This window comes from Mustela lutreola, chromosome 6 (assembly GCF_030435805.1).
Source record: "Mustela lutreola isolate mMusLut2 chromosome 6, mMusLut2.pri, whole genome shotgun sequence".
Lineage (NCBI taxonomy): Eukaryota > Metazoa > Chordata > Mammalia > Carnivora > Mustelidae > Mustela > Mustela lutreola.
This window is the reverse complement of record NC_081295.1, coordinates 56,606,599-56,631,258: the sequence shown is the minus strand read 5'-3', so window position 1 is coordinate 56,631,258 and position 24,660 is coordinate 56,606,599. Positions and strand designations below refer to the sequence as shown.

At 41.1% G+C, this 24,660-nt stretch overlaps 1 protein-coding gene across 5 annotated transcripts in view; it reads left to right on the top strand.

Annotated features, from left to right (window-relative positions):
• GRM1 (glutamate metabotropic receptor 1) overlaps positions 1-5,469 on the top strand; it is a 416,711-nt gene extending 411,242 nt beyond the window's left edge. For 2 of the 5 annotated variants that reach the window (XM_059177317.1, XM_059177318.1), the window contains exon 9: positions 1,769-5,469. In XM_059177317.1, coding sequence (XP_059033300.1) covers positions 1,769-2,681 — 913 coding nt within the window. In that variant the 3' untranslated portion in view covers positions 2,682-5,469. The remainder of the gene's footprint in view (positions 1-1,768) is intronic. The other 3 variants (XM_059177319.1, XM_059177321.1, XM_059177320.1) reach the window with 3 other exon arrangements.
• The last annotated feature ends 19,191 nt before the right edge of the window (positions 5,470-24,660 follow it).

Below are 24,660 nucleotides of genomic sequence, written 5' to 3'. Positions count from 1 at the left end.
TTCTAAGACTTTTAAATCCAGAGTATACCATAATAGGTATCAGAATTTCTGCAAGACTCTGTATTTATTTGGCTCACTTCACTTTTCAAGATTATAATATATAAAATGTCAAAATATTATCATCCTCATAGATGCAACATGCAAAATTTTTGAAGTATTCGTTCTTGTATTTTCAAAATGACTAAATAAATCATTATATTAACTATTGATCACTTCCTACATTTTTCGAAACAAAAGACCATGATACAGAATAGTCTATTTCACACATCCACCTAAGAAAAAAAATGTTCGTGATTCCTATTCCTTTTACTGTCAAAAATGTGTTGACATTGTGCTACTTTCTCTGTTGTTTTCATGGATACAGTGAAAAAGCAAACTCAAAAAAAAAAAAAAAAAAGAACAACACACACACACACAAGAAAAAATATCCTGATGTAAGTATTAACACTGATGTTATTAATAGTATGCTATGGTAAGGTACCGCCATCTGCTAAAAGTTGTACAGGGAAAAAAAAAAAAAGCCAGAAGTCCAAAAGTAATTCGAGAGTTGTTACAACATACAGAATAGAATCTGAGTGCTAGGCACAGTACTTCTCTTTTCTTCCACCTTCTCCTCCTCTTCCTTCTCCCGCTTCTTTCTCTTCTTCTTCATCCTTCTCCTCTTCCTTCTCCTAATTGACTGGTTTTTTGATGGTCCTGTAAAGAATGAAAGGTCCAAAAGCAGGAGGGCTGCTGGTACCCTAACCTTTTTCTTCTCCAAAGCTCATCAAGGAAAAGGGCAGGCAGGGACCTTTGCCTCTGTAACTTCTGCTTTCTCTGAATCTCCATTTTGTCTTGTTTGCGTCACCAGCTATGTTGAAGGGCTAAACCAGGGTCTGAGCATCCGTGTTTTGCTGGGCTTCCTGGTTCTATAACTTTTCAAACACACCTAGTGAAAAGTCCCCAGCGGGGAAATCCCAAACTAACAGCTGTGAATCAGGGCCTTTATGTGAATTGTGATTCATTGTATGTGTCGGGAATAATGCGTTGAAATAAAAAGAAAGGCAAAAGTTATGACACACTGAAGTGGAAAATGGGCCTGGGTTTTCTGTCATCTGCTTTTTTCTCTTCTGTACAGGTGCCACGTGCCTGCCCTTGCTACTCTGGTACCAGGAGATACCCGCCTAGAAAGGGCGACTGAGGGGATGTATTTTATAACCTCACGGGACAATGAGAGTAGCTTAATCTGTGGGTTTTAATTTGTTCCAGGGGCTTCAGAAGAAAGGAAGGCAAGGGCTATGGTGGTTATGTTCTCTTGTCCATGCGCATCTGTAGTTTTATTTCTTATTTGTTTCCTCCATCGATTTTGGAATCTTTCAAGGGCTTGCACTGAGTGGCAACATTGTGGTTACCTTAAGTGTATGTGTGAGTATGTGAGTGTGTAATAACTTTGTGAAATCTCAGGCAGAAATGAACATAGCTGCTTCTGCAGCAGGCTGGTGTTTCTCCCCCCTCCGACTTTCTTAGGGTCAAAGTGTTCTGCCTCGCCTTGGGGTTGATGGAATCACTGACTGCAGCTACAGAGGCAAGCTGTGGTCACTGCCATTTTTGGTCTTTGACCTGTAAGAAAGGGAGGTTAAGGGTATGGAGGCCAGGCATACAGTCGGGCGGGGAAGGGGGGAGTGGGGGTATCAAATTGCATTGAGCTGGGATTGCATATAATTTATATGTATTTTCTCCTGTATGCATGATATATCTGCAAATAAATCCATCTCTATTTTATTCATAGTTCTAATGGCAAGTCTGTGTCATGGTCTGAACCAGGTGGAAGACAGGTGCCCAAGGGACAGCACATGTGGCACCGCCTCTCTGTGCACGTGAAGACCAATGAGACGGCCTGCAACCAAACAGCCGTCATCAAGCCCCTCACTAAAAGTTACCAGGGCTCCGGCAAGAGCCTCACCTTTTCAGATACCAGCACCAAGACCCTATACAACGTAGAGGAGGAGGATGCCCAGCCGGTTGGCTTCAGTCCTCCCAACAGTCCTTCTATGGTGGTGCACCGACGGGTGCCAACTGCGGTGAGCACCCCACCTCTGCCGCCCCACCTGACCACAGAGGAGACCCCCCTGTTCCTGGCAGACCCGGCCATCCCCAAGGGCTTGCCCCCTCCGCTCCAGCAGCCACCGCAACCGCAGAAATCCCTGATGGACCAGCTACAGGGAGTGGTCAACAATTTCAGCACCGGGATCCCGGATTTCAATGCTGTGCTCGCAGTTCCTGGGGGCCCGGGGAACGGGGTGCGCTCGCTGTACCCGCCCCCGGCGGCCCCGCAGCACCTGCAAATGCTCCCGCTGCAGCTGAGCACCTTCGGGGAGGAGCCCACCTCCCCGCCAGCAGACGACGACGACGAGGACGACAGCGAGAGGTTCAAGCTCCTCCAAGAGTACTTGTATGAGCGGGAAGGGAACACGGAGGAAGACGAACTGGAAGAGGAAGACGAAGATCTGCAGGCGGCCAGCAAACCCGCCCCTGAGGATTCGCCTGCCCTGACGCCTCCGTCGCCTTTCCGTGACTCCGTGGCCTCGGGCAGCTCGGTGCCCAGCTCCCCCGTGTCCGAGTCGGTGCTCTGCACCCCTCCCAACGTGACCTACGCCTCGGTCATCCTGAGGGACTATAAGCAAAGCTCTTCCACCCTGTAGGAAGGAGGTGTCCACTTGGAAAGCACGAGAAACCAGGGAGCACCAGCACCTCTGGAGATGTGCGGCTAGCTGGGAGGAGGAGATGGGAGAGGAGCGTGAAGTGTGCGAGAAAGGGAGACAATGCTGCTGCTGCCTTAGGGAAGGCCAGAGGAAACTGCTCTGCAAGCAAAAAAAAAAAAAAAAAAAAAAAAAAAAGAAAAAAAAGAAAAAATATCCCAGCGAGGATCCCGATTCTTGAATTATTCAAAAGCCTTCTCTGGGAAGAAAGGGAATTCTGACAAAGCACAATCCCATATAGTGTACAACTTTCACCGCATAAATAAATAAATACATGCGTACATAAACAAACAAATAATCTCTTCTTTTGGACAATTGTGCATAGATACACTCACCCACACGCGCTTGGCTTGAGGAGACAGCACCTGTGGACCAGCCAGGTGAATCCTTAATTGACATCATGGTATTCATGGCAGTCGTGGCGAGCGTGGGGGCAGCCAGACCCAGCAGGTGGGTGAAGGAGGGCCAGGGATGGAACCACCCGTGCGACAGCAGCTCATTTTTCTCTATCCCTTCTCCTTATCAGTGTTCAGGAGCCTAGGGAATTGGCCCAGACAGGGGCCTCTCTTCACCCATTACACCTGAGGCAGAGCCAGCCTTGTCACACTTGGAAAAAAAATGTATGGACACCCTGCTGCTCTGTGATGTTTCTCTACTTAGGAAAACAGGAATCAGAGCAAAAGCATCACCAAAAACTGCTTCATCAAGAGTGCTAAGGCAAGATGGAATGAGACAGGACATAAGCGTGAGGTGGTGAACACATTCAGCGCAGGTAACGTTCCATAGCTGATACTCGCTTATTGGTGATTTTGGAAAAAATGCTAGAACAAGATTGTTTGGAGAGTGGCAGAAGATGTTTTGTGGATGATCTTGTGTTTGTGCCAAGGGGGCTCTTCTCTGCCCTTCAATAAAAGAGAACAAAACATGTGGCAAAATTGTTACCTTACATTTACTGTAGCAAATATTATTACCAGTTGAACTTCTAAGATGCAGTATGTGTACTTGGTGCCATTGTTTCTCCTATGTACTAAGGAAACAAATGATCTTCGAACTTAATGATGTACTCATAGCAACTATTACTGGTTCAATGACAAATAATTCTTTCCTCTTGTCATCCAAGTCCCTATAACTAGTATGTAAATGTGTTCCTATGTCCTTGTGTACATGTGATAATAAAATTTGTGCAATGTAATGTCAATGGAATTGCAACCGGAAGGTTGTCTTTCCAATAGAGTATAGATATTTTTATGTTCTAAAAATGTTTTATATATTGTCACCAATATTTACAGAAGTTCTTTGAAGGTTTGAGTGCTGCGGTCTCGTGGTTTTTATATGCTGCTCAGATGGTTCTTCCTCATCTAAGAGGGAATTTATTTTTCAGATATTTAATGATGTGGAACACGTTATTAATGAAGTGGCTTGAAAATTTGTCACGTTAAAAATTCACAAAAAACTGTGGGTAACAATAAAGAGGTACATTTTATAAATTTTCACACATCATTATTAAAACATGAGATTGAAATGACAGTATTAAGATTATTTCAGGTCACTTTAGATTTTTTTAAAAAAGATTTTCCACAGTAACGTGAGCTTTCAGTGATTGAAATATATATTAACCTCTATGTCTGGTCATATTTTTTCAAGTCATCTATCTATCACTTCTTACTCTCTTTCAATTGTTATTTCCATGTACTTTTATTCCTCCATTTTCACTGTCATCGCTTTTCTTTATGTTTTTGTCATTTGCTGTATGTAATATCCATGTATGTGTAATCCAGTTGTTTCATTTTTACCTCCTCATTACACCCAATGAAAGCAATTTTTCTTGCTGTTTTGATTTCTTCTATTATTTGTGGAATGAAGCTCACCCCTTTAAATATCTGTTTATGCCTTATGTGCAGTCATATTTTAATATGCTTCCTTCATGTGGAAGCTGATTTCTCAGCCAAAAATCATCTTAGAATCTTTAAATACCCACTGCATCATTTGTTCAGAATTTAACATCAGCTCCAATGTTTGAGGCCCATGTTTCTTATGTCTTCCCATATTCTACTGCCAAGTTTAGTTGGTTCCATATCAAGAATGGACTGCCTTTCCCTTAAAAAATTATTTGTAACCCCTTTGGTAGAAAGACCTTGTGACTGAAACAAATTTTAGTTCCATGTTTTCACAATGAAGCAGAGTGAGGAATGTAGATGGTTCCAGTGCTTAATAGATGGTCTGCTTACTGGAAAACTAGCAACTAAAAGCTTACTATCTATTATTTGTGAAACATGTTTTTTTTTAAATCTTAATGCCACTAATATATGTCCTTGATATCACAGGACTTGTGCATTCAGATTTTTTTTTTTTTTTTTTAAGTAAGAATAGACCAGGAAAGCTGCTCTACTATTCAAATAATATAAGATGTCAGTTTGTTCTGAGGTTTTAGTCTGAGACATTTGGTGAACACATTCAACACCTATTACATTATTTCTCTGAATGCCTAATATTATCATGATTAAAAGTTTTCTTGAACATAATACAGTATTAGCTCTTATAGCATAATTGTTCAAAATTGGAAATGTACACATAGGTACCCTGTACCAAAAGGGCAGATACTCTTCACCTTAATGTATGTGCTTATACAAGTTGTTTAGCTTCTTGTAAAAGTGTATTCCTTTGGCTCATTACTGCCTTTTGTCTGATAATCTTGATAATGCTGTATAATAAATGTTTTCTATTTATTAAATGTGTGTATTCTTTATGCTTTGTCAGAGTTACAGTAGGAGAAATAGATTGTTATAAAAAAACAATTACGGTGGCTTGATTTTGCTCACAACTTGTCTTCTAGATCAAAGTGGGAGAACATCATATAAAATCTGTAGGCCAGGTAGGTGACAGAGTACATTTTGATTGTAAGAAAAGTGGTACCTGAAACTCTAAATTTAAAATTAAATCCAGAATTTGAATATTTAATGCTATGGCAGACATTGTCTTTCATCTTTTTCATAGAAAGTCTGAGCCTTAACAAACTCCTGGGTCTCCCGCAGAGTTCTGCAGACAGAGGCACTGAAGGCTGCCATCTCTCTTTTATTTGTGCACCACAAGACTCATACTCTAGAGGAACCTGGTTTCTTACTTTGTTGACATTCTCCTTCTAATCCCTTTAATTTCAATGGAGACTTCACTGGTCTTCAAAACAAAGAAGCCATTATTTGTCTCTTGCCATAAGATACCTACAAAGTAAAGCACCTACACGGTGTTAGGCAAGAGGAGAGCAATGCTAGTACAAGGGCCAAATCCATGAGATTGTGATGTATTTAGATTGTGGGAGCAAGGTGTATATAGAAAGGCTGATGTTGGAGAAATCTCCAGAATCTGGGGCTGAGACACCAGGGGGTTTCTTCACTGTGTCCAGAAAATAGAATGAGAAATCATGAAAAGGGTGCTTGATGTCTGAGAGAGAAAAGTCATAGGAGAGGGAATGAGAAAGAAGAGAAATGAAGAAAAAGAAAAATGGAAATGTTTCAGATGCATAGTCCAAAAATACCCTCAGATTGCCCAGTAGGTCATAAGGACCGCCACTTGGAGAGTATAGAAGCTTCACCATAAGGAAGACATTTGAAGCGGTGGGGTCTAGAATCCAGATACCACAAATGAGGTGTGAGTAACTGCCCCAACAATTTCTACATAAACCTTCCTGCAGCAACATTTCATCCGCTTACACTGTGCCAGACATTATCCTAGGTTCTTTACATTCTCATTTAATCTTTCAGGTAATACTGCTCCATGGATATTTTGGAGTACTGAAATAATTTGCCCAGAGTCTCTCAGCTAGCAAGTGGCCACATGGGATTTGAGCTCCATCCTAAGCTGGCACAGGGCCTGTGAATTCGTATTCCTTTGCAGAGCTCAGGAGAGTATCACCCTTTTGTATTCCCATAACATTTTATTCACATCTTAACCACATTATAGTTTGCACGTCTCTTTCCCTTAATAGATTTAGGGTCCTTTTTGTTTGCGATACTTTTTCTTTTTTCCTAATTTATGAGGCTTCAGGGCAAAGCAGATACTCAGTAAATGTCGAAAAAAGGAAGTAAGTGTTGTAACACCATGTAATTTTCCTAGCTTAATACTTTGAAGATTTATTCCGAGAGCCTTATGGGGTCCAGAGCTCTATATTTCCACCTACTGATCCTAACTCTGCCAACTGGAACAACACATGTTTTCATCATGAAAAACAAGCTCTCCTTTTGGCATCAGAAAGATTTGTCCCACTGGGCAGCAGGTCTGCTTTTCTTGCAGAAGAACATGGCAATACTCAGTGTCCACTGAGCCCAGTCAGAGGTCTGGCAAAGCAATAGGTGTGGGAAACAGTGTCCTCTTCAGGAGAACTGCCAGTAACACATAGATTGCTAAAGTGGGACCTCCATTAAAGTGAGGGCACTTGAAGTAATGACACCATTAAACCAGAAACTGGCTTCATTCTCTCTCGGTAGCTTGAGAAGCAAAACTTGTAAGTTAATAAGAAAAGAAGGGGAAGAAGAAAAAGAAGAGGAGGGAGGAGGAGGGGGAGGAGGGGGAGGAGGGGCAGAAGGGTGAGGAGGAGGGGGAAAGAAGGAGGAGGAAGAAAGAGGAGAAGAGGGAGGGGGAGAAGGAACTTAAGAATGAATATGGAGAAACTGAAAAGGAAAATAATTGTAAAAAATTACAGAGTTGGAAGTAAATTAAGAAGTCATTTAAAATAAGCTATCATCTGGAGTGCCTGGGTGGCTCCGTTGGTTAAGTGTCTGATTCTGGGTTTTGGCTCAGGTCATGATCTCAGGGTCATGAGCTGGAGCCCTGAGTTGGCTCCATGCTAAGCGCAGAGTCTACTTGAGCTTGTCTCTCTCCCCCTCTACCCTTCCCCTCACTCACATGCTCTCTCTCTCTCAAATAAAATAAATAAATAAATAAATAAATAAATAAAATAAAATAAAATAAAATAAAGTAAGCTATCACCCCATTCAGGATTCTATTTCTCTGTGTCCTGTCCTCTTCCTGTGTTAGAAAGGGGTAGGTGAGGAAGTCACTTCTGACTGGGGTGGAACAGGTGGAGGGACTGGAGTAGAATGTCTATTACCTCCAGCTGTACACAAAGAGAGCAGATAGCTCCTAAGTTATTTCACTATAGTTACGTGCCTATTTTTTTTGGCGATCATTTTTATTTGAACTGGGAGAGCATCTATATTGCCTGGGAGAGCAATGTCCAAAATGACACTGTTAATCCATGAAGGTAGCCACGGAACAGAACTAAGACATAAATTCAGAATGAAGGTATTGGAGGAAAATAAGGGGGTAGGAGCAGGGAGGCTCATAACAGGCTGGTAGTCTGAAGGAATGCCCCAAACAGAATCCTGGTTATTGAAATGAGCTTTTGATGAGACTCACAGAGGCTTACATTTGGGACCTAGCTTTATTTTAAGGAATGGGGTAGATCCAGGTGATTTTTTGCCATCTGCGGAAATATTTCCAGAGACTGGGATTTTGAATTTGATAAGAGAAAGCTCTGATCATTAGAAGAAGTTTTTGTTTTACTTTTGCCCAATCAGAGATCTGCCCTCTGGAAAGAGATTGAATAAATGTAATGTATTGTGTACATGACTTCCCTTCAGCCACTTGAAGACTGATTATGCCATTTCTTAGTAGTTTATTCTCTAAGCCAAATAGCTCACTTCCTTTAACTGTTCTTTTTGTTATTAGGTTCCTAAACTCCTAAGGCAATGGATATTCCAATTTTAAGAATCCTTTAAGAAATTTTGCATCCAGAACTGGAAATAATACTTAAACTGCACAGATACCTTGATTCACTTTAACCATTATTCTAGTATTGCTGCCTGAGATTGTGCTAATTTTGTTAGCAGCCTTGCCACATTTTGCACTAGGCTTAGCTCAGAGCTAGCTATAATCCATGAGCCTTTTTCTTATGAACTGCAGGAAATGAATATGAATGAGTATCTTATTAAGATGGATTTCCCCAGAAGAGACCCTGAGAAGAGGATTTGAGGGAAAGTAGTGTACTGGGGAGTGATTCTTGGAAGCACCAATAGAAATGTGGGGAGGCAAGGCAGTGACTGATATGCAGCCAATAAAGGGTATGTTACCAGGCAGGTTACCACCATGGGGCTCAATCCTGCTGGCGACTCTGGGAAACAATGGAGCGCATGCCTCATATGGTCCACCATCCCCATGGGACAAGGATGTGGGGGAGCATTTACTTACTTCCTATCATGGTGGAGGACTACTGGGGAGGCAGGTGCATGCTAATTCCAACTACTTCCAATGTGTCTTCTATGCAGGGTCCAATCTCTAAAGAAAGCCTTCAGGCAAAGAGTTACAGCTCCTGGCAGTTGGAAACCTGAGAGTTGGCCTGTGTGGGGAAAGTGAGTGCCAAGAGGGGGCAGGGCACTAACTAGCATCAGCCAAAGAAACTCCTGTCTCCTTGTAGCAAGGTAAAGTCACAAAAGAAAATTAAAGTACAATGGTTCTTTAAATGAATTTGATGTTAGCCTCTGGATTATTTTCTTAAAACAACTTCTAAAATTGTGTCATTTTTCTGTTAAAAAAAAAACAAGAGGGGCATCTGGGTAGCTCAGTGGGTTAAGCGGCTGCCTTCAGCTCATGTCATCATCCCAGGGTCCTGGGATTGGGGTCCTCATCAGGCTCTCTGTTGAATCTGGGCAAGGATCACCAGAAGGGCTTGAGCAGACAGGTGGTGAGTAAGCCCCTCAAAATCTAGTGTACTTAGTGATGGAGTGGTTGTGTAGCTCAGTGGCAAGAATGGATCTCTAGAGGTCTAACAAATTTTCCAGTTACCATCACCCAAAACCCCACATGTAAAATTTAGAAGAAGCCAAAAGAAGAGCAGGGATCTTCCTGTAGGTCAGCAGGAAAGATAAGCATAGATCATGAGGGTCAGAGCCCCTATTTTGGTCTCGCTGAGCAGAAGGCCAGCTAATAAGTGGAAAGCAGTACAGATAACATCAACAGAGATCCAGAGCAGGGGATACTGAGCTCTAAGCACAGCAAGGCAGAGAGTCTCAAAGGATGTTAGAGGTCAAGATCAGTGCCACCACACTGGCAGTTCAGGCCAGGAATAGATAGGGAGAGATGGCTATGCAAGGATCATCCACAGGGACAAGTAACTGCAGGCAGTAGCCAGAAAAGATTGCAAAGCAGTAGCTAAAACAGGAAGGCAGAAGTGCAGGCTCTGTGCAAGTTATACGAAAGCAGATGAAATTACATGTTTTCTCTTCAAAGACAACACAATTAGGAAATACCACATTTTGCCATGTGAGGGCTTAGAGTTAAATCATTCAAGTGACCTACTTAATATTCACATGTAAAAAGCATTAAAAGCATTTCTTGCTGATATTAACAAAAATACCCCATAAACTTCATCATGTGGATATCTTGTAAGTTTTTTGATCACACTTACTGTTAGACACTTAGATTGTTTAAAACTTTTTGAGTCCTACAAATAGTGTGAGAATTATTCCACACCAAAGATTTATCCTATAGATAATATTTCTTTTTTTTTTTTTTAAGATTTTACTTATTTATTTGAGGAAGAGTGTGGGTATGCGTCCATGAGCATGAGTTGGGGGGAAGGGACAACAGAGAGGGAGAGAGAGAATCTTAAGTAGATGCCCATGCCCAGCCTGAAGTGCGGCTCAGTCTCGCAGCCCTGAGATCATAATCTGAGGCAAAATCAAGAGTCAGATGCTTAAGTGATTGAGCCACTGGTTGCTCCAAATATAGATTTCCTTAGTCTGGTTTCCAAAATTATGTTATTAGTCATTTGATAATAATTATTATTTATTCCCTGAATTTTACATTGACATTATTTATTTATTTATTTATTTATTAAGATTTTATTTATTTGACAGAGATCACAAGTAGGCAGAGAGGCAGGCAGAGAGAGAGGAGGAAGCAGGCTCCCTGCTGAGCAGAGAGCCCGATGCAAGGCTCCATCCAAGGACACTGGGATCAAGACCTGAGCTGAAGGCAGAGGCTTTAACACACTGAGCCACCCAGGCACCCCTACATTTACATTTTACTCCACATTTAACTTTGTAATATCCTTTGAAGAAGTAGGGCTTCTTCTCCTTTTATAAATGAGAAAACTGAGGTTCAAAAAAAAAAAAAAAAAGAAGTAACTTGCCTAAGATCACAAAGCCATTGGGACGTGGAGCTGTGGTGCACTTCCAGGGTGCCAAAGCCTGGCGCCCATCCTCTGAAACACCACACTGGGTTGAAAATTATGCTGATACTATTTTTAAAATAGTACACTGAAAACTGTTCTGTAAACTCTTGATACAAACAAGCACACTTGGTCTGAACATCAGTGTAATAGAAAATTTATATTGCCTGCTCTAGAAATGTAAGTGGAAAGAGTTAGGAGTCCCCAGAAAAAGAAAGATGAGACTTAATTTTCAGGACACCAGAGAAGTCCGTTTTAGAATGCCATTGATTTTCTTTGATCTATGCCCTACTTCCTGGATCTACAGACTTCTTGCAGAACTTTCTAGGAGGTGTTAGAATTACAAAGAAATGCAAAAGCCTTAGTAGTTAAGGGTTTTAAGGGAACAAAAAGAATGCAAAAACTAAGTCTCTACCAGGCCAGGAAAGAGCCTAACCATAACAGAGACAATACATCAATGGTAAGATTTCCAGTGCTGTATCAGAAGTAAGTAAGGCCCTGAATTCTTTTTTTTAAGATTTTTTTTTTATTTACTTGTTTGAGAGAGAGAGAGAGAGACAGTGAGAGAGAGCATGAGTGAGGAGAAGGTCAGAGGGAGACGCAGACTCCCTATGGAGCTGGGAGCCTGATGCAGGACTCGATCCAGGGACTCCGGTATCATGACCTGAGCCGAAGGCAGTCTCTTAACCAACTGAGCCACCCAGGTGCCCCAAGGCCCTGAATTCTTCACCTGTGATCATGAGCCCAAGACTCCCACCAGTTTATGCGGGCTCTGGCTCTTAGAGCACACCCATAGCCCCTTCCCCCTGTCCCTGCTTTATTATAATGTGAAAGTCTCTGCCCTACAGAAGAGTACAAGCTTCAGTAACATAACATAGAATACATATATCAGCATGTTTCCTAAATAAGCCTGTGCAACCTTATGCCCATCTGTACACGTGATGACAAAGCTCCCCTCTCTGAGTATTCATCTTAACCCTAAAAAAAAAGAACACACTCATCTTTGCTCAGGAGTCCTGGCTTTGGAAGTTATGCTCTATAATAACTGCAAATAAAGCTTCCTTTGTGACAACTCCACCAGACAGTACTTACTCTACCTGTAGCTAACCAAAGAGCAGACTTTCATTAGTTCCATTACAAAATCACCAGTGAGGAGCTAAGTGTGAATTATTTCCCAAATAGCTTTTAGATTTCATACAGCTACAGATGTTTGTCCTATCCACAAGCAGAATCATCACTGCATATTAACTCACAATGAAAATCTACAGAAAAAAATTCTAACTCAAAATCAGTTTAATTGTAGTAATTTATAAGAACACTAGAAAACTACTTGAAGTAAAAAAAATTATATATATTTATATATACACACATATTTATATTTATAGTAATTATGGTATTTGTAAGGTAGCAAATTTTACCACCCCAAGATATGCCTCTTGGCATACTGATTATTTTAAAGAGGTTATTTTTTAAGAAACTGCAAACACAGGAGAAGCTCTGAAAACCAAGTAGAAGTTACCCTTTTGTAAGAAATAGTTACATTTACAAGAAAAATTTCCATTTGTAAGAGTGTTGGGGAGGAAAATGTTTTCTCTACCATTCAAAGATTTTCTAGCTGGCTCAAGAGTCAACTTGACATGAGACAGATTGACAGGAGAAAATCAAACAAAAGTTCTGTAACATGTATACCTCCTATATACTTGAGAGAGACGCAGGAAAAGTGAGTAACTCCCTGGAAGGCCAAAGACATCACTTTAATACCATCTTCAGCCAAAGATAAAAGCAGATACTGGGGTTGGGGAGTCAGTTATGGGAGGTTACTAGGAAAAGCACAGGAAACAAGGGTAAGGTTGTTATGGATCTTTAAGTAGTTGTCTTTTCCATTGATAAGACTTTCTAGAGATTTAGATTCATCCCTTCTCTTCCTGTTATAGCAAAGTAGGCACCTTAGAAATGGAGATTTCTCTAATATGTGTAACAGTATCTATAAAAGGATAACTTTTACTTGGATTTCAGAGTTTCTCCTGTTTGAAGTTTCTTAAAAATGACTAGCTTAAATTAACCAATATGTCAAACAGGCATATCTGGGGGTGGCAAAATATGCCCCCCCTACATATTCTATGAATATAATAATTAACATGAAATCCTAAAGTAATGTGTTTCTGGGAATTTCTCAAAGGGTCACTTTTTTTTTTTTTTTTTAGTAGATAATTACTACTTCCAGAATGTTTACTAAAAGAACTTTAAAGTATAAAAAAAAAAAAAATAGAGAAGAAATGACCCCTCTCCTCAAAAATGTGGAAATTTTCATGAATGTGTTGGGTTCATTATCAAAGGAATGAGACTGAGACAAAGTGAAAAGTTATGCAAAGCCTTATTCTATGCCAAGCATTAGAAGTTAGACTGACCAGCCAGGGCCTCCTCTGAAGAGAGCGACCTCTCCTTGGTCTTACAGGTTCGTTTTATAGGGTGCAACCGCAGACCTCTATGTATGTGGCTTTGACTGATTGGATGTCTCCTACCTGTGTGTTTTAGTAACCAGAACCGATACTAGTAACAGCTGAGGTATTTACTAAACAACAAAATGGCCTCGTTTTAGGTATTTGTTTTAGCAACGGTTTCCTGGAACCGGTATCGGTAACTGCTGAGTCATTTATTAAACAACAAAATGGCGAACTAGGCAACACGGAGTCACTATGGCTAAGTAGGCCCAGGCAGGCCCTAGTGGTTTAACAGGTTTTAACGTGGAATCGGCCCCAACAAATGGATATAGAGATAGTTAAATTATTAATAAGTACTGATGTGGGAAACAAAAGAGGGAGAAAAAATTTTTAATTTCCTTACTATTTAAAACCCATTTACAAGTCCTTGAAACCGGGAGTGACATTCCTCTAGGAACTCAGCTGTTTTGATGTTAATACTTTGCTAAGGATAGCAGGTCATCCTTGGCCTGACCCCAGGATGCTTTAAGTCTACTTTAACATATAAAATTTCCTTCAGAAACTTAATTTATCCCATCCCCTCCCTTCCCAAGATACATGTTTGCAATCATCCTCCAAGCCTATGACCCACCAATATACGTCTGAAGGGTCTCGTGACAATAATAAATGACATTTTCCCAGCAATAGCTAGTTCCCTCAGGATCCTGGAAAACCTTGTTTCCAAATACCTAGGGGACTTATACTATCCCTAACCACCTCCCAACTTGAAAGTATATAATGGGCCACTCCTCAGGACTCCAGGGCTTCAATTTCTGCCCATGGGTCCTGCCCCCATGCTTTAATGTCTCAAGGATTCTTTCTTGGCCCTTGGTTTTGAACCCTAACATCTTTCCTACATCAAATACCACCCAAGAATTACAAGATTGAGAGCAGCATTGTTAGGTTATCACTGAAACTTCCTCATGTTGAAGGAGCAAAAGGCAAGCTGGGGACAAAGCAAAGCTGACACTCCACAACTTCTCCTCCACCAGTGGGATATATGTGATGTTCCTCAGGTACTCCTGGCTGCCCTAATGGAAAAATAATTAAATTCATAGAGACCACAATCCTGCAAGGCTTGAGTCTTCCTCAGTTGACAAATGTATACAAGAACAAAGCATTTCTATCAATAGCCTAGCTTCCAGAAGGAAATATAGATAAAATTAAATGTCCTAAAAACCTGCAGCCCATTGACGGATACTTGAAGTGGGCAGAGTGTAATGTTCCTCCAGGAAGCTCCCTATTATCTTCATGTTAATATCTTGTTAGAGGGGAAAACAACAACAACAACAATAACAAAAGAACCCCTTAACTTGAAAATGGCAATGTCTCTGGTATCCTGTGAGTCTTCTTTAACATCTGAGAATCCTTTTGAAACCTCCCTTTTCCTTACCTCCTCCATCCACATAATATATAATCATCCACCCCTCCCAACCCTGGGACAGCAGCTCTTTCTGTCCATGGGTCCTGTCCCCGTGCTTTAATAAACCACCATTTTGCACCAAAAGACATCTCAAGAGTTCTTTCTTGGTCATTGGCTCAGGAGTCCACCCCACTGAACCTCATCCATAACTCCAAAACCCCATCAATGTTAGCTACTTTCTTGAAATAAATTCAGCTGTTATTTTTAATAGACTAAACTCATTAAACGGATTCAATGTACCTAAATGTCTCTTTCAGTGAAGTGGTACATGTAGTTTAGGGGGCAGATTGCAATACATTTTAAAGAACCCTAGGTTGGAAATCTTTAGCTATACTAAAAATTAGCTGTTTGGCTGTGGCCCCAGCATTTTAATCTCTAATATAATGAGTTTGGGTGATATAAAATAATAATAAATGTATTAAACTTTTTATGTGTCCCTGTGTACCCAGTCTTATATACTTAATATGTTTAATTCTTACAACAGTGTGAAATAGGTGTAAAGTTTGCATTAATCAGGATACGCTAGATTGTGCTTAGTATCAATAAAGAAGGAAGGAAGGAAGGAAAGAAGTGATGTGGGGAGCAAAGGCAGAAGGAAATGTAGATAAAATTAAATGTCCTTATAACCAGAAGCCCATGGACAAATACTCGAGGCAGGCAGAGTGTAACATTCCTGCAGGAAACTCCCAACGGTCTTCATGTTAATGCTTTGCTAGAAGGAAGACACACAACAACCTTAGCTGGACAGGATGGGGGAGTCTTGTTTAGCATATGAAAGTCCCTTTGGAAACTTCCCTTCATCTTTCCTCCCCCAGCTGCAAAGTATACCATCAGCCCTTCCTCACAACCACAGTGCTGCTCCTTCTGCCCACAGGTTCTGTCCCTGTGCTTTAATAAAACCACGTTTTTACACAAAAGGTGTCTCAAGAATTCTTTCTTGGCTGTTGGCTTGAAGCCTTGCCACTCCAGACCATCCTTAGAAGGAAGGAAGGAAAGAAGGAAGGAAGGAACAAAGAGGAAGGCATGCGGAGGAGAGGGAGCAAGGAGAAAGGAGTGGAAAGGCAAGAATGGGAGAGAGGACTGATTTTGAAGAAGAAAATTACCCAGAGCAGGCCCAGGCCTGGAGGCCCCAGAAGGTGGAAAATCACTAACAATAAACTAGAGCTAGCCAGAAGCCCTACTGGGAGCAAGGGATAGCCAGCCGCTTCTGTTTCTTTAAACAGGCTTCCCACTACAGGCTCCCTGCACTACTGTTCCCTCTTACAGCAGCCCCCACTCCCCCTGTTTAAACCCACCTATCAGCAGTCAGCATAGCCCTTGAAACCTATTTGCAGTCCCCTATAAAAGCCCTATAACCCCATTGCTCGAGGCACAGAACTTGAAGCATGAACTCATCCGGGTTCCCTGCATAAATAAATCCAAGTTCTCCTACTTCTCCAAGTGTTACTTGGTCTCTTGCAGGTCTGATTATTTTTCTGCAACAAAATCTTCTAACCAAACTAGAGCTTGTCTGTCCAATGAGCACCAAGCTTTAGCAGTGAAGAAATACAGATTATTTAGTTGTGTGATGCCACCCAGGAGAACAGGGAACTAATGCTCAAAATCCTAAACTCTCCGGGACTTACAAGTGAGGGTTTTTAAAGGCAAAAATTAGGGTATCTGGGTGGAGCTGATGTAGTTTTAGAATATAGGTAAAGTTTGGTGGGGTGGGGTCCGGGGCCGAAGACCAAGAAAGAATTCTTGAGACCTCTTGGGTGCAAAGAGGTGGTTTTATGAAGCACAGGGACAGGACCCATGGGCAGAAAGGCGGTTGTGAGGAGCAATTGATTATATACTATGGGGTCGGGGGAGGTAAGGAAAAAGGGAGGTTTTCTCAAGGACTTTCATATACAAAGAAGACCCAGGATCTTGGAGGCCTAGCTACTGTCAAGCTAAGATTGTTTTTTCCTGTAGTAAAGCATTAACATTAAGATAGTTGGGAGCCTCCTGAAAGATGGCCACACATATCCCACCCAGGAGTGGGGTGAGGGGACAAGGGAGGTTTCAGGGTGTCAGCTTATGCTTTGTCTTCAGCTAGCCTTCTGCTCCCTCATTAGGGTGACATTCAATGATTGGTGGAGAATGAAATCAAGTTCTTGACATCTTACTTCCTGTTCTTTGACTCCGGTGTGTCTGGTTGAAAAGGGATCTGTTCCACTCAACGATGGTAACTCTAAAAACATCTCTATTCAGTCAGTGAGTTAATAAAACAGTATAATGGGGCAATACATCCTGTGATTCCTACCAGCAGTAATTTTTTACGTTTAAGTGACTGTGTAAGTATTCTCCATTACTGACTACAATGCTCTTATACAACATGTGCCTAAAATTCTACCACGTTGATGAATAGTGGCGGACGTGCAGTTTCACATATTCTGCCTACATTCCGTTTCCCCCACTGTTGTTCCCAGAAGTCTTCAATCTCAGTGCCTTAATAAAATAACATTTACTTCGTGCTCACATCCACTCACATTCAGGTTAGCGACTCTCCTTCAGGCCTGCAGCAACCCCAGGTGGGACATATGGTTTCTAAGTCATGGCAGTGTGTCCGCTGGAGGCTTGTGTGGGAGGTTTGTGGGAGCCAGACTGAGAATGGATGGTGGTTATGTGGCCCCTGGAACCTAAGCAGCAAGGGAGGTGGGGAAAGCTATAAACGGTGAACGTGTTTCACTGTTTCTGCCAGTTCTTATCCTCATTCTATAGATAAGAAAACTGGGGCTTAGCTGTACATGTAGGATACCTAGTGCCACACAGCTCATACGCGATGACAGAATTCATAGGACCATCAGAATCTAGGGCTTACCGTACTGACACTAAACCATCAAAACCCCTAAATCGTGCACTGAAACTGAGTCGGCAACTAATATCAGCCTTCTGTGACTATTTCAAGTAACCTCAAGGAAGAATCAAAAACAGGAGGAACCAGAAAACCAGTTAAAAAGAGACATGTCAGGGTTGGGGCCGAGGGCAGGCCACCCCAAGATGGGCCACTCTGGCATGAGGATTATTTTAAGTTGAAGACAATCAAGAACCTGCAGGCTTAAAAGAAATATTTCGCGTCCCTTAACTACACAGTAGAATCTAAATTGGAGGTGTTCCCCAAAATAATAGGTATTATCAGAAATAATCTTTATCTGGGCCACCCATCTGTAGGCCAGGGCAAATATCTAATTACCAGACATTCGCTTTTCTTACTGCCCTCTGAACTGCATACCTTTCCTCTAAAGCCCCAGACCCCCAAAACCTTCAGGATGATGTAGACACCTCATTTTACCTGTCTTTAGAATTTCTGTGTCTATATGGATTCTCCATCTTTACACTAGTAATCAGTTTTCTCCTCTTAATCTAGTTCATATCAATTTGTTTCTTGATCTGGCTAGGAGGACCCTTAAAGGAGACAAGAATTTTGCCCCCTGACACAAGCAATATTATAAACAATCAGATATGATAGAAATATAATATATTAAGATGACCTAAGGGTCATTCTCATGTCTGTGTGGAAATCAGGAAATCTTAATTTTATCAATAGTAGTAGATTCAACCTTGTGACACACTGTATTTGGAGAACCGCTTCCTAGTATATATATTCCTTTCCCTTTTTGTATATATAATCCCCTGTAGCAAGTAGCTTCAGAGCAGTTCTGCAGAGCAGCCTGATAGTTTCCTGAGCTATTGTCCTTAGTAAGACAATAAATAAAACATTTACAAATCTCCTCTGAGGTTGATTTTCTTTCAGTTGACAACATCTCTTGTATCTTCAGCATATTCGCTACCTCAGCTACCCCGGTAAGCACAGTACTTGCTGATGTAGGAAAGAACATTAGGGTTCAAAGCTAACGGCTAAGAAAGAATTCTTGAGACATCTTTGGTGCAAAAAGGTGTTTTTTTTAAAGCACGGGGACAGGACCCGTGGGCAGAAAGAGCTGCACTGGTCAGGTGGCATGGCAGATTGTATACTTTCAAGTTGGGAGAGGGGGTTAGGAATAGCCTAAGTCTCTGAGGAATTTTGGAAACAAGGCTTCTAAGACCTTGAGGTGGCTAGCTATTGTTACCATCTTATAAAATCTGAGTCATGAGACCCTTCAGATGTGTATTGGTGGTTCATATGCTTGGAGGAGGATTGCCAACATGTATCTTTGGGATAGAGATGCAGGAAGTTTCTGAAAAAAATTTTATATCTGAAAATAGACTTACAGCGTCCTGGGGGGTGGGGTAATGTTACCTGTTGCCCTTAGCAAAGTCTTAACATAGAGACAACTGTGTCACCCTGCCTGTTTCAAGAACTTGTCAGTGGCCTATAAGTAGTAAGGACATGTAATTTTCCCACATCACTTGCTAGTGCAGATTCTTTTAATATGTTTTCTTTTCTTTTTTTCAGTTTTTCACTACAGTCTGTTTCCATGTAGCCATGTTCACTAGCACATAACAGAAACTTATAGCACAGAGTGACTTAAATAACCTTAATCCTTCCATAGTGAGATGTTTAATTTACCATAAGCACTGATGTTGGGGGGGGGAGCACTTTTTTTGTTTGTTCCTTTGTTGGTTGGTTTAAGTAGGTTCTATGCTCATTGGGGGCACAAAGTGGGGGTGGGTGGGTAGGGGTGTGGAGACCTGGGCTGAGATCAGGGATCAGATGCTTAACTGCCTGGGGCACCCAGGCCCCCTGGGGGGGAAAGCACTTTTAAATGATTGAAAACATCATCAAAGTTCCTAACATCCTTATAAGTTTTTAATCAAATGTCAATTAATGTCTCTTCTTACTGCTTAATTGTTAAAGAACTAGTTAAAGCACAATGAGCTAGGGAGGGTGTGAAATTCATACACCCACAGGATTACTGCAGAACCCTAGTGATACAGTGAAATACTTCTCTAGGAGGGAGGACATCTACTATGAGCAGTTTCTGCTCATTCAGACTGGCAACATCTGACTTGATGAAACACAATCTACTTCTCCTATAGAACTAAATACCATTTGTTACTTGGTTAGATAAAATTTCTTTCTCCTGTAAAGAGCATACCCTTAATGGAGAGAGTGTTGCAGTCTCCCCAGCAAAAGAGAGGTGCAGAGGTTCAAGGCTGAGACCCAGAAAGATGGAAGTGATACAGGGGATCTGCCCAGGGAGTGATCCACATTCACAGTGCCTAGTGAGCCCTATAAATTGACGTGACTATTCCAAGATATAAGAAAGTTGTAATTCATGGCATCATTTATATTCACTTTTTTTTTTTTCAAGAGATTTTATTTATTTATTTGACAGAGAGTGAGAGCACAAGGAGGCAGAGTGGTAGGAAGAGGGAGAGGGGGAGGGAGAAGCAGTCTCCCCGTTGACCAGGGAGCCGGACATGGGGCTTGATCCAAGGACCCCGGGATCATGACCTGAGTCCAAGGCAGACGCTTAACTGACTGAGTCACCCAGTTGCCCCCATATTCACTTTTCTGATCAGGTTTTCTGCTGCACAGATTTTCAGAGGATTCCCACCCATTCTAAGAGGTAGTAAAATACTGACCAAAAGATGTTTTGTTCAGCATGTTCTGCCTTCAGAAAGACTGTTCATTGCTCTTTTACCCCAGGTTTGAATCTACAGATCTGAGCTTTGAACCTCAGAGACTATAAATACTATCCACCTTTCCTTTTCTACTCAGCTATTATAAATTTGCCTAAATATAAAGCCTAACCCAGCAGGCAAATATGCACTCATGAAAGATTAAGTTTTCCCTGATTATCATCTTGCTGTTTACCGTTTCTATTGGCATAGGCAGGAAAAACTGAATAAAAAAATTCGATGTTCTCTGGTTATTCTGTATGTTAAAATAATGATACAGAGCATTATGTATAAAGTACAAAGCAGTTTCACTTTGAATCGAAAGTATCTATGTTTCTCTTCTTTACAACCAACATAAATATGAGGCAAGTTTTAATTTTAGCTCCAAAAATATTTATCAAAAGCTTAAGAAACACCATCTCTGTGTATTTAACATAAAATAAAAATATTTCCAAGCTGATTAAGCTACAGTCTGGAAAGATTCCTAAACCATGACTGAATATTAAAAATGAATTTCATCCCCACCGCCTGAGTTAGAGGAAAGAGGAAAATCTTTTTCACATTTTGGAAATCATAGGCTCACTTCAGATCTTGGAAAGAAAACCTGAAATTTTGGTGAATTTAATTTTTTAGCAAATACTTTATCCTTTATATTAAAAAATGAAGTTGGGAAGGGTTATCTATGCATATACCATTGCCCTCTTTAACCATGTACCTGCTCAGAGAATTGTTGCAGGTTTTTCCAGAGATGGTAAATAAAGTACCAATTGCTACTCCACTGGCCAAAGGCATAAGTGAGGTTCTTTTCTTTTTGGAGACCTTTATGTACAAATGAGTATCACAGCAGTTCACACATGTAGTAGATTTTTGCTGGGAATCAGGGGTCCAGATGGGAACCTCACCGTCTTGTGGTTTTCAACCATGCTCCTTCTGGCAGAAGTAAACCCTCATTGTTGGAAACAGACAACCAGCATCATCAGGGCCTTTCAAGCCTGAGGTTTTAAATAAAGCAGTTAATAATAATGAATGTGAAAAATACAGTGGAGTGCTTTTAAGGCAGTGTTTCTTAACCAGAGCTGCATTGTGGAAAGCCCCAGAGAGCTTACAAATAAATAAAACACATCTGGGCCTCATCTCCCAGAGTTTCTATTGTGTAGCCAGGTTTGAAAATCACTGTCTTAAGAGTATGAGTATAGACACTAAATTTAAGGGAAAAAAAAAAAAAAGGGTGAGAAGCCAACCTCACAATCTACAGAAAAATCTATTTTAAAAATATGCTCCTCCCTATAATCCTGGTTCATAAATTGTATAATAAACTAATAGCTCAGCCCTCATGGCCTAGGAAGCCCCCATAGAATCCAGCAAATAGAGGAAGAAAAGTCACATTAAATAACATTAAACAGCAACTGTTAAGGGATGAAGAAGTTTCTTGACTTCATTACTCTTCATCTTCCAACAGGAACCAGTCTGCTCCAGTAGGAGCGGGGTTTAGATTGAATACTGAACAAGGCAGTGTGGGAACAGGGTGGGAACAGAGAGGCAGATAAACTCTCTGTGCTTTCAACAGCAACAACAAAATCACTGGTTTTTACGCTCTATATTTTCCTCTCCATATAGATATGGATTCCCTTTTCTCTTAATCTGTGTTCCCTCAGACCTCCCATGGTTCTTGTATTGTCTATGAAGAATCCCATACTTGATTCACTAAGAAGCCAATTCAAAGAGGGCCAAGCATTTTGCTCTGTTCTAAGAATTCACAGGCAATTCATAAACTAGACACGTACGCAAAATGTCCAGGAACACAAGAGTGGGAGTGACCCATTCTGGTTCCCACGGCCGCCTGTGTCTGCTGCATGGTTAGCCTGCCTGGCCAGACAGAAGAGAGCTGTTTAGCAAGAGGTGCTCAGTGAGCGTATAAATGTTCTACCAAGGTTTACATCTTCCAGAGTGCCTTGTGTGTAGTAACTGCCCAGTAAATACCCATTAATCAAACAATAGCAAACACTAAATTTCAGAGGGAGATTGTCTTCAATGGTGTCTTTCCTGCAGCCATTAATAATAAAGGAAATTTAGAGGAGATTGTCAGTTTAGATGGTATTGTGTGCTCCTGACACCCACCTGTGAGTTGTGGGATTTTCTTACAGTTTCATTTCTTTCCTTTCCTTTTCTTTTTTTTCTCTTCTCTTCTTTTTTTTTTTTTTTCTAAGATTTTATTTATTTATTTGTCAGAGAGAGAAAAAGTACAAGCAGGTGGAGGGGCAGAGGCAGAGAGAGAAACAGACTCGCTGCTGAGCAAGGAGCCTGATATGGGGCTGGATCCCAGGACCCTGAGATCATGACCTGAGACAAAGGCAGATGCTTAACCACTTAACCCACTGAACCAACTAGTCATCCCTTTCTTATAATTTTTAAGAAGAAATGCACTATGAGTGGTATGTGTGAGGGTGGAGGTGGGGTTTCTGTGTATAAAAGGTAAGACCTGTCCTAGATACTCTTGAGACTACAAAGAAGGATAAGAAGGAAGCCCATAGCAGCAGAAACTATAATAGACCTGTTCTGCAAGTGGTGTCATTTAATTTATTATTACTTAATGTATTATTATTTATTATTTAATTTGATTTTATCCTTCACAACAACCTTATGAGTTTAGGTAAGTACTTTTTCTTAGATTTGTTGCCAGATCTTCTTCAATAAGTCCATCTTTTTCTTCTTTTTTTTTTTTTTTTTAATTTTTATTTATTTATTTATTTGACAGACAGAGATCACAAGTAGGCAGAGAGGCAGGCAGAGAGAGAGAGAGGAGGAAGCAGGCTCCCCGCTGAGCAGAGAGCCCGATGCGGGACTCGATCCCAGGACCCTGGGATCACGACCTGAGCCGAAGGCAGCGGCTTAACCCACTGAGCCACCCAGGCGCCCCCCATCTTTTTCTTCTAAACTAGAATTTCCTCCCCTCAAAATTTATGTATTAAAACAGAATATTAAGAGTATTTTATGTTCAAATGATTTTGTAAACTCCCAACTAAACAAAATTAAAGATGTTTCCTTATTTCAGAGCATCTTAGAGCTTTTATGTTTTTTATTTTTATTTTTTTTGAATATTATAAACATATATTTTTATCCCCAGGGGTACAGGTCTGTGAATCACCAGGTTTACACACTTCACAGCACTCACCAAAGCACATACCCTCCCCAATGTCCATAACCCCACCCCCTTCTCCCAACCCCCCTCCCCCCAGCAACCCTCAGTTTGTTTTGTGAGATTAAGAGTCACTTATGGTTTGTCTCCCTCCCAATTCCATCTTGTTTCATTGATTCTTCTTCTACCCACTTAAGCCCCCATGTTGCATCACCACTTCCTCATATCAGGGAGATCATATGATAGTTGTCTTTCTCCGCTTGACTTATTTCGCTAAGCATGATACGCTCTAGTTCCATCCATGTTGTCGCAAATGGCAAGATTTCATTTCTTTTGATGGCTGCATAGTATTCCATTGTGTATATATACCACATCTTCTTGATCCATTCATCTGTTGATGGACATCTAGGTTCTTTCCATAGTTTGGCTATTGTGGACATTGCTGCTATAAACATTCGAGTGCACGTGCCCCTTTGGATCACTACGTTTGTATCTTTAGGGTAAATACCCAATAGTGCAATTGCTGGGTCATAGGGCAGTTCTATTTTCAACATTTTGAGGAACCTCCATGCTGTTTTCCAGAGAGGTTGCACCAGCTTGCATTCCCACCAACAGTGTAGGAGGGTTCCCCTTTCTCCGCATCCTCGCCAGCATCTGTCATTTCCTGACTTGTTGATTTTAGCCATTCTGACTGGTGTGAGGTAATATCTCATTGTGGTTTTGATTTGTATTTCCCTGATGCCGAGTGATATAGAGCACTTTTTCATGTGTCTGTTGGCCATCTGGATGTCTTCTTTGCAGAAATGTCTGTTCATGTCCTCTGCCCATTTCCTGATTGGATTTTTAAATGCAATATTCATTGGAAGTCTCTAAGAGAGTGATATGCACACAATACCGAATCTGGCAACCATCTTGCCAGTTCAGATGGAAGAATGAAAACTAGAGATCATATTGCTTTCCAGACATGCCTGGACTGGCCAAGGATCCTATAGGAATGCAAACTCACTAGCTTAAATATAATCACCAAATATACTTCATGAAACTTCTAACATAAGGAATAAAGACACTTTTCA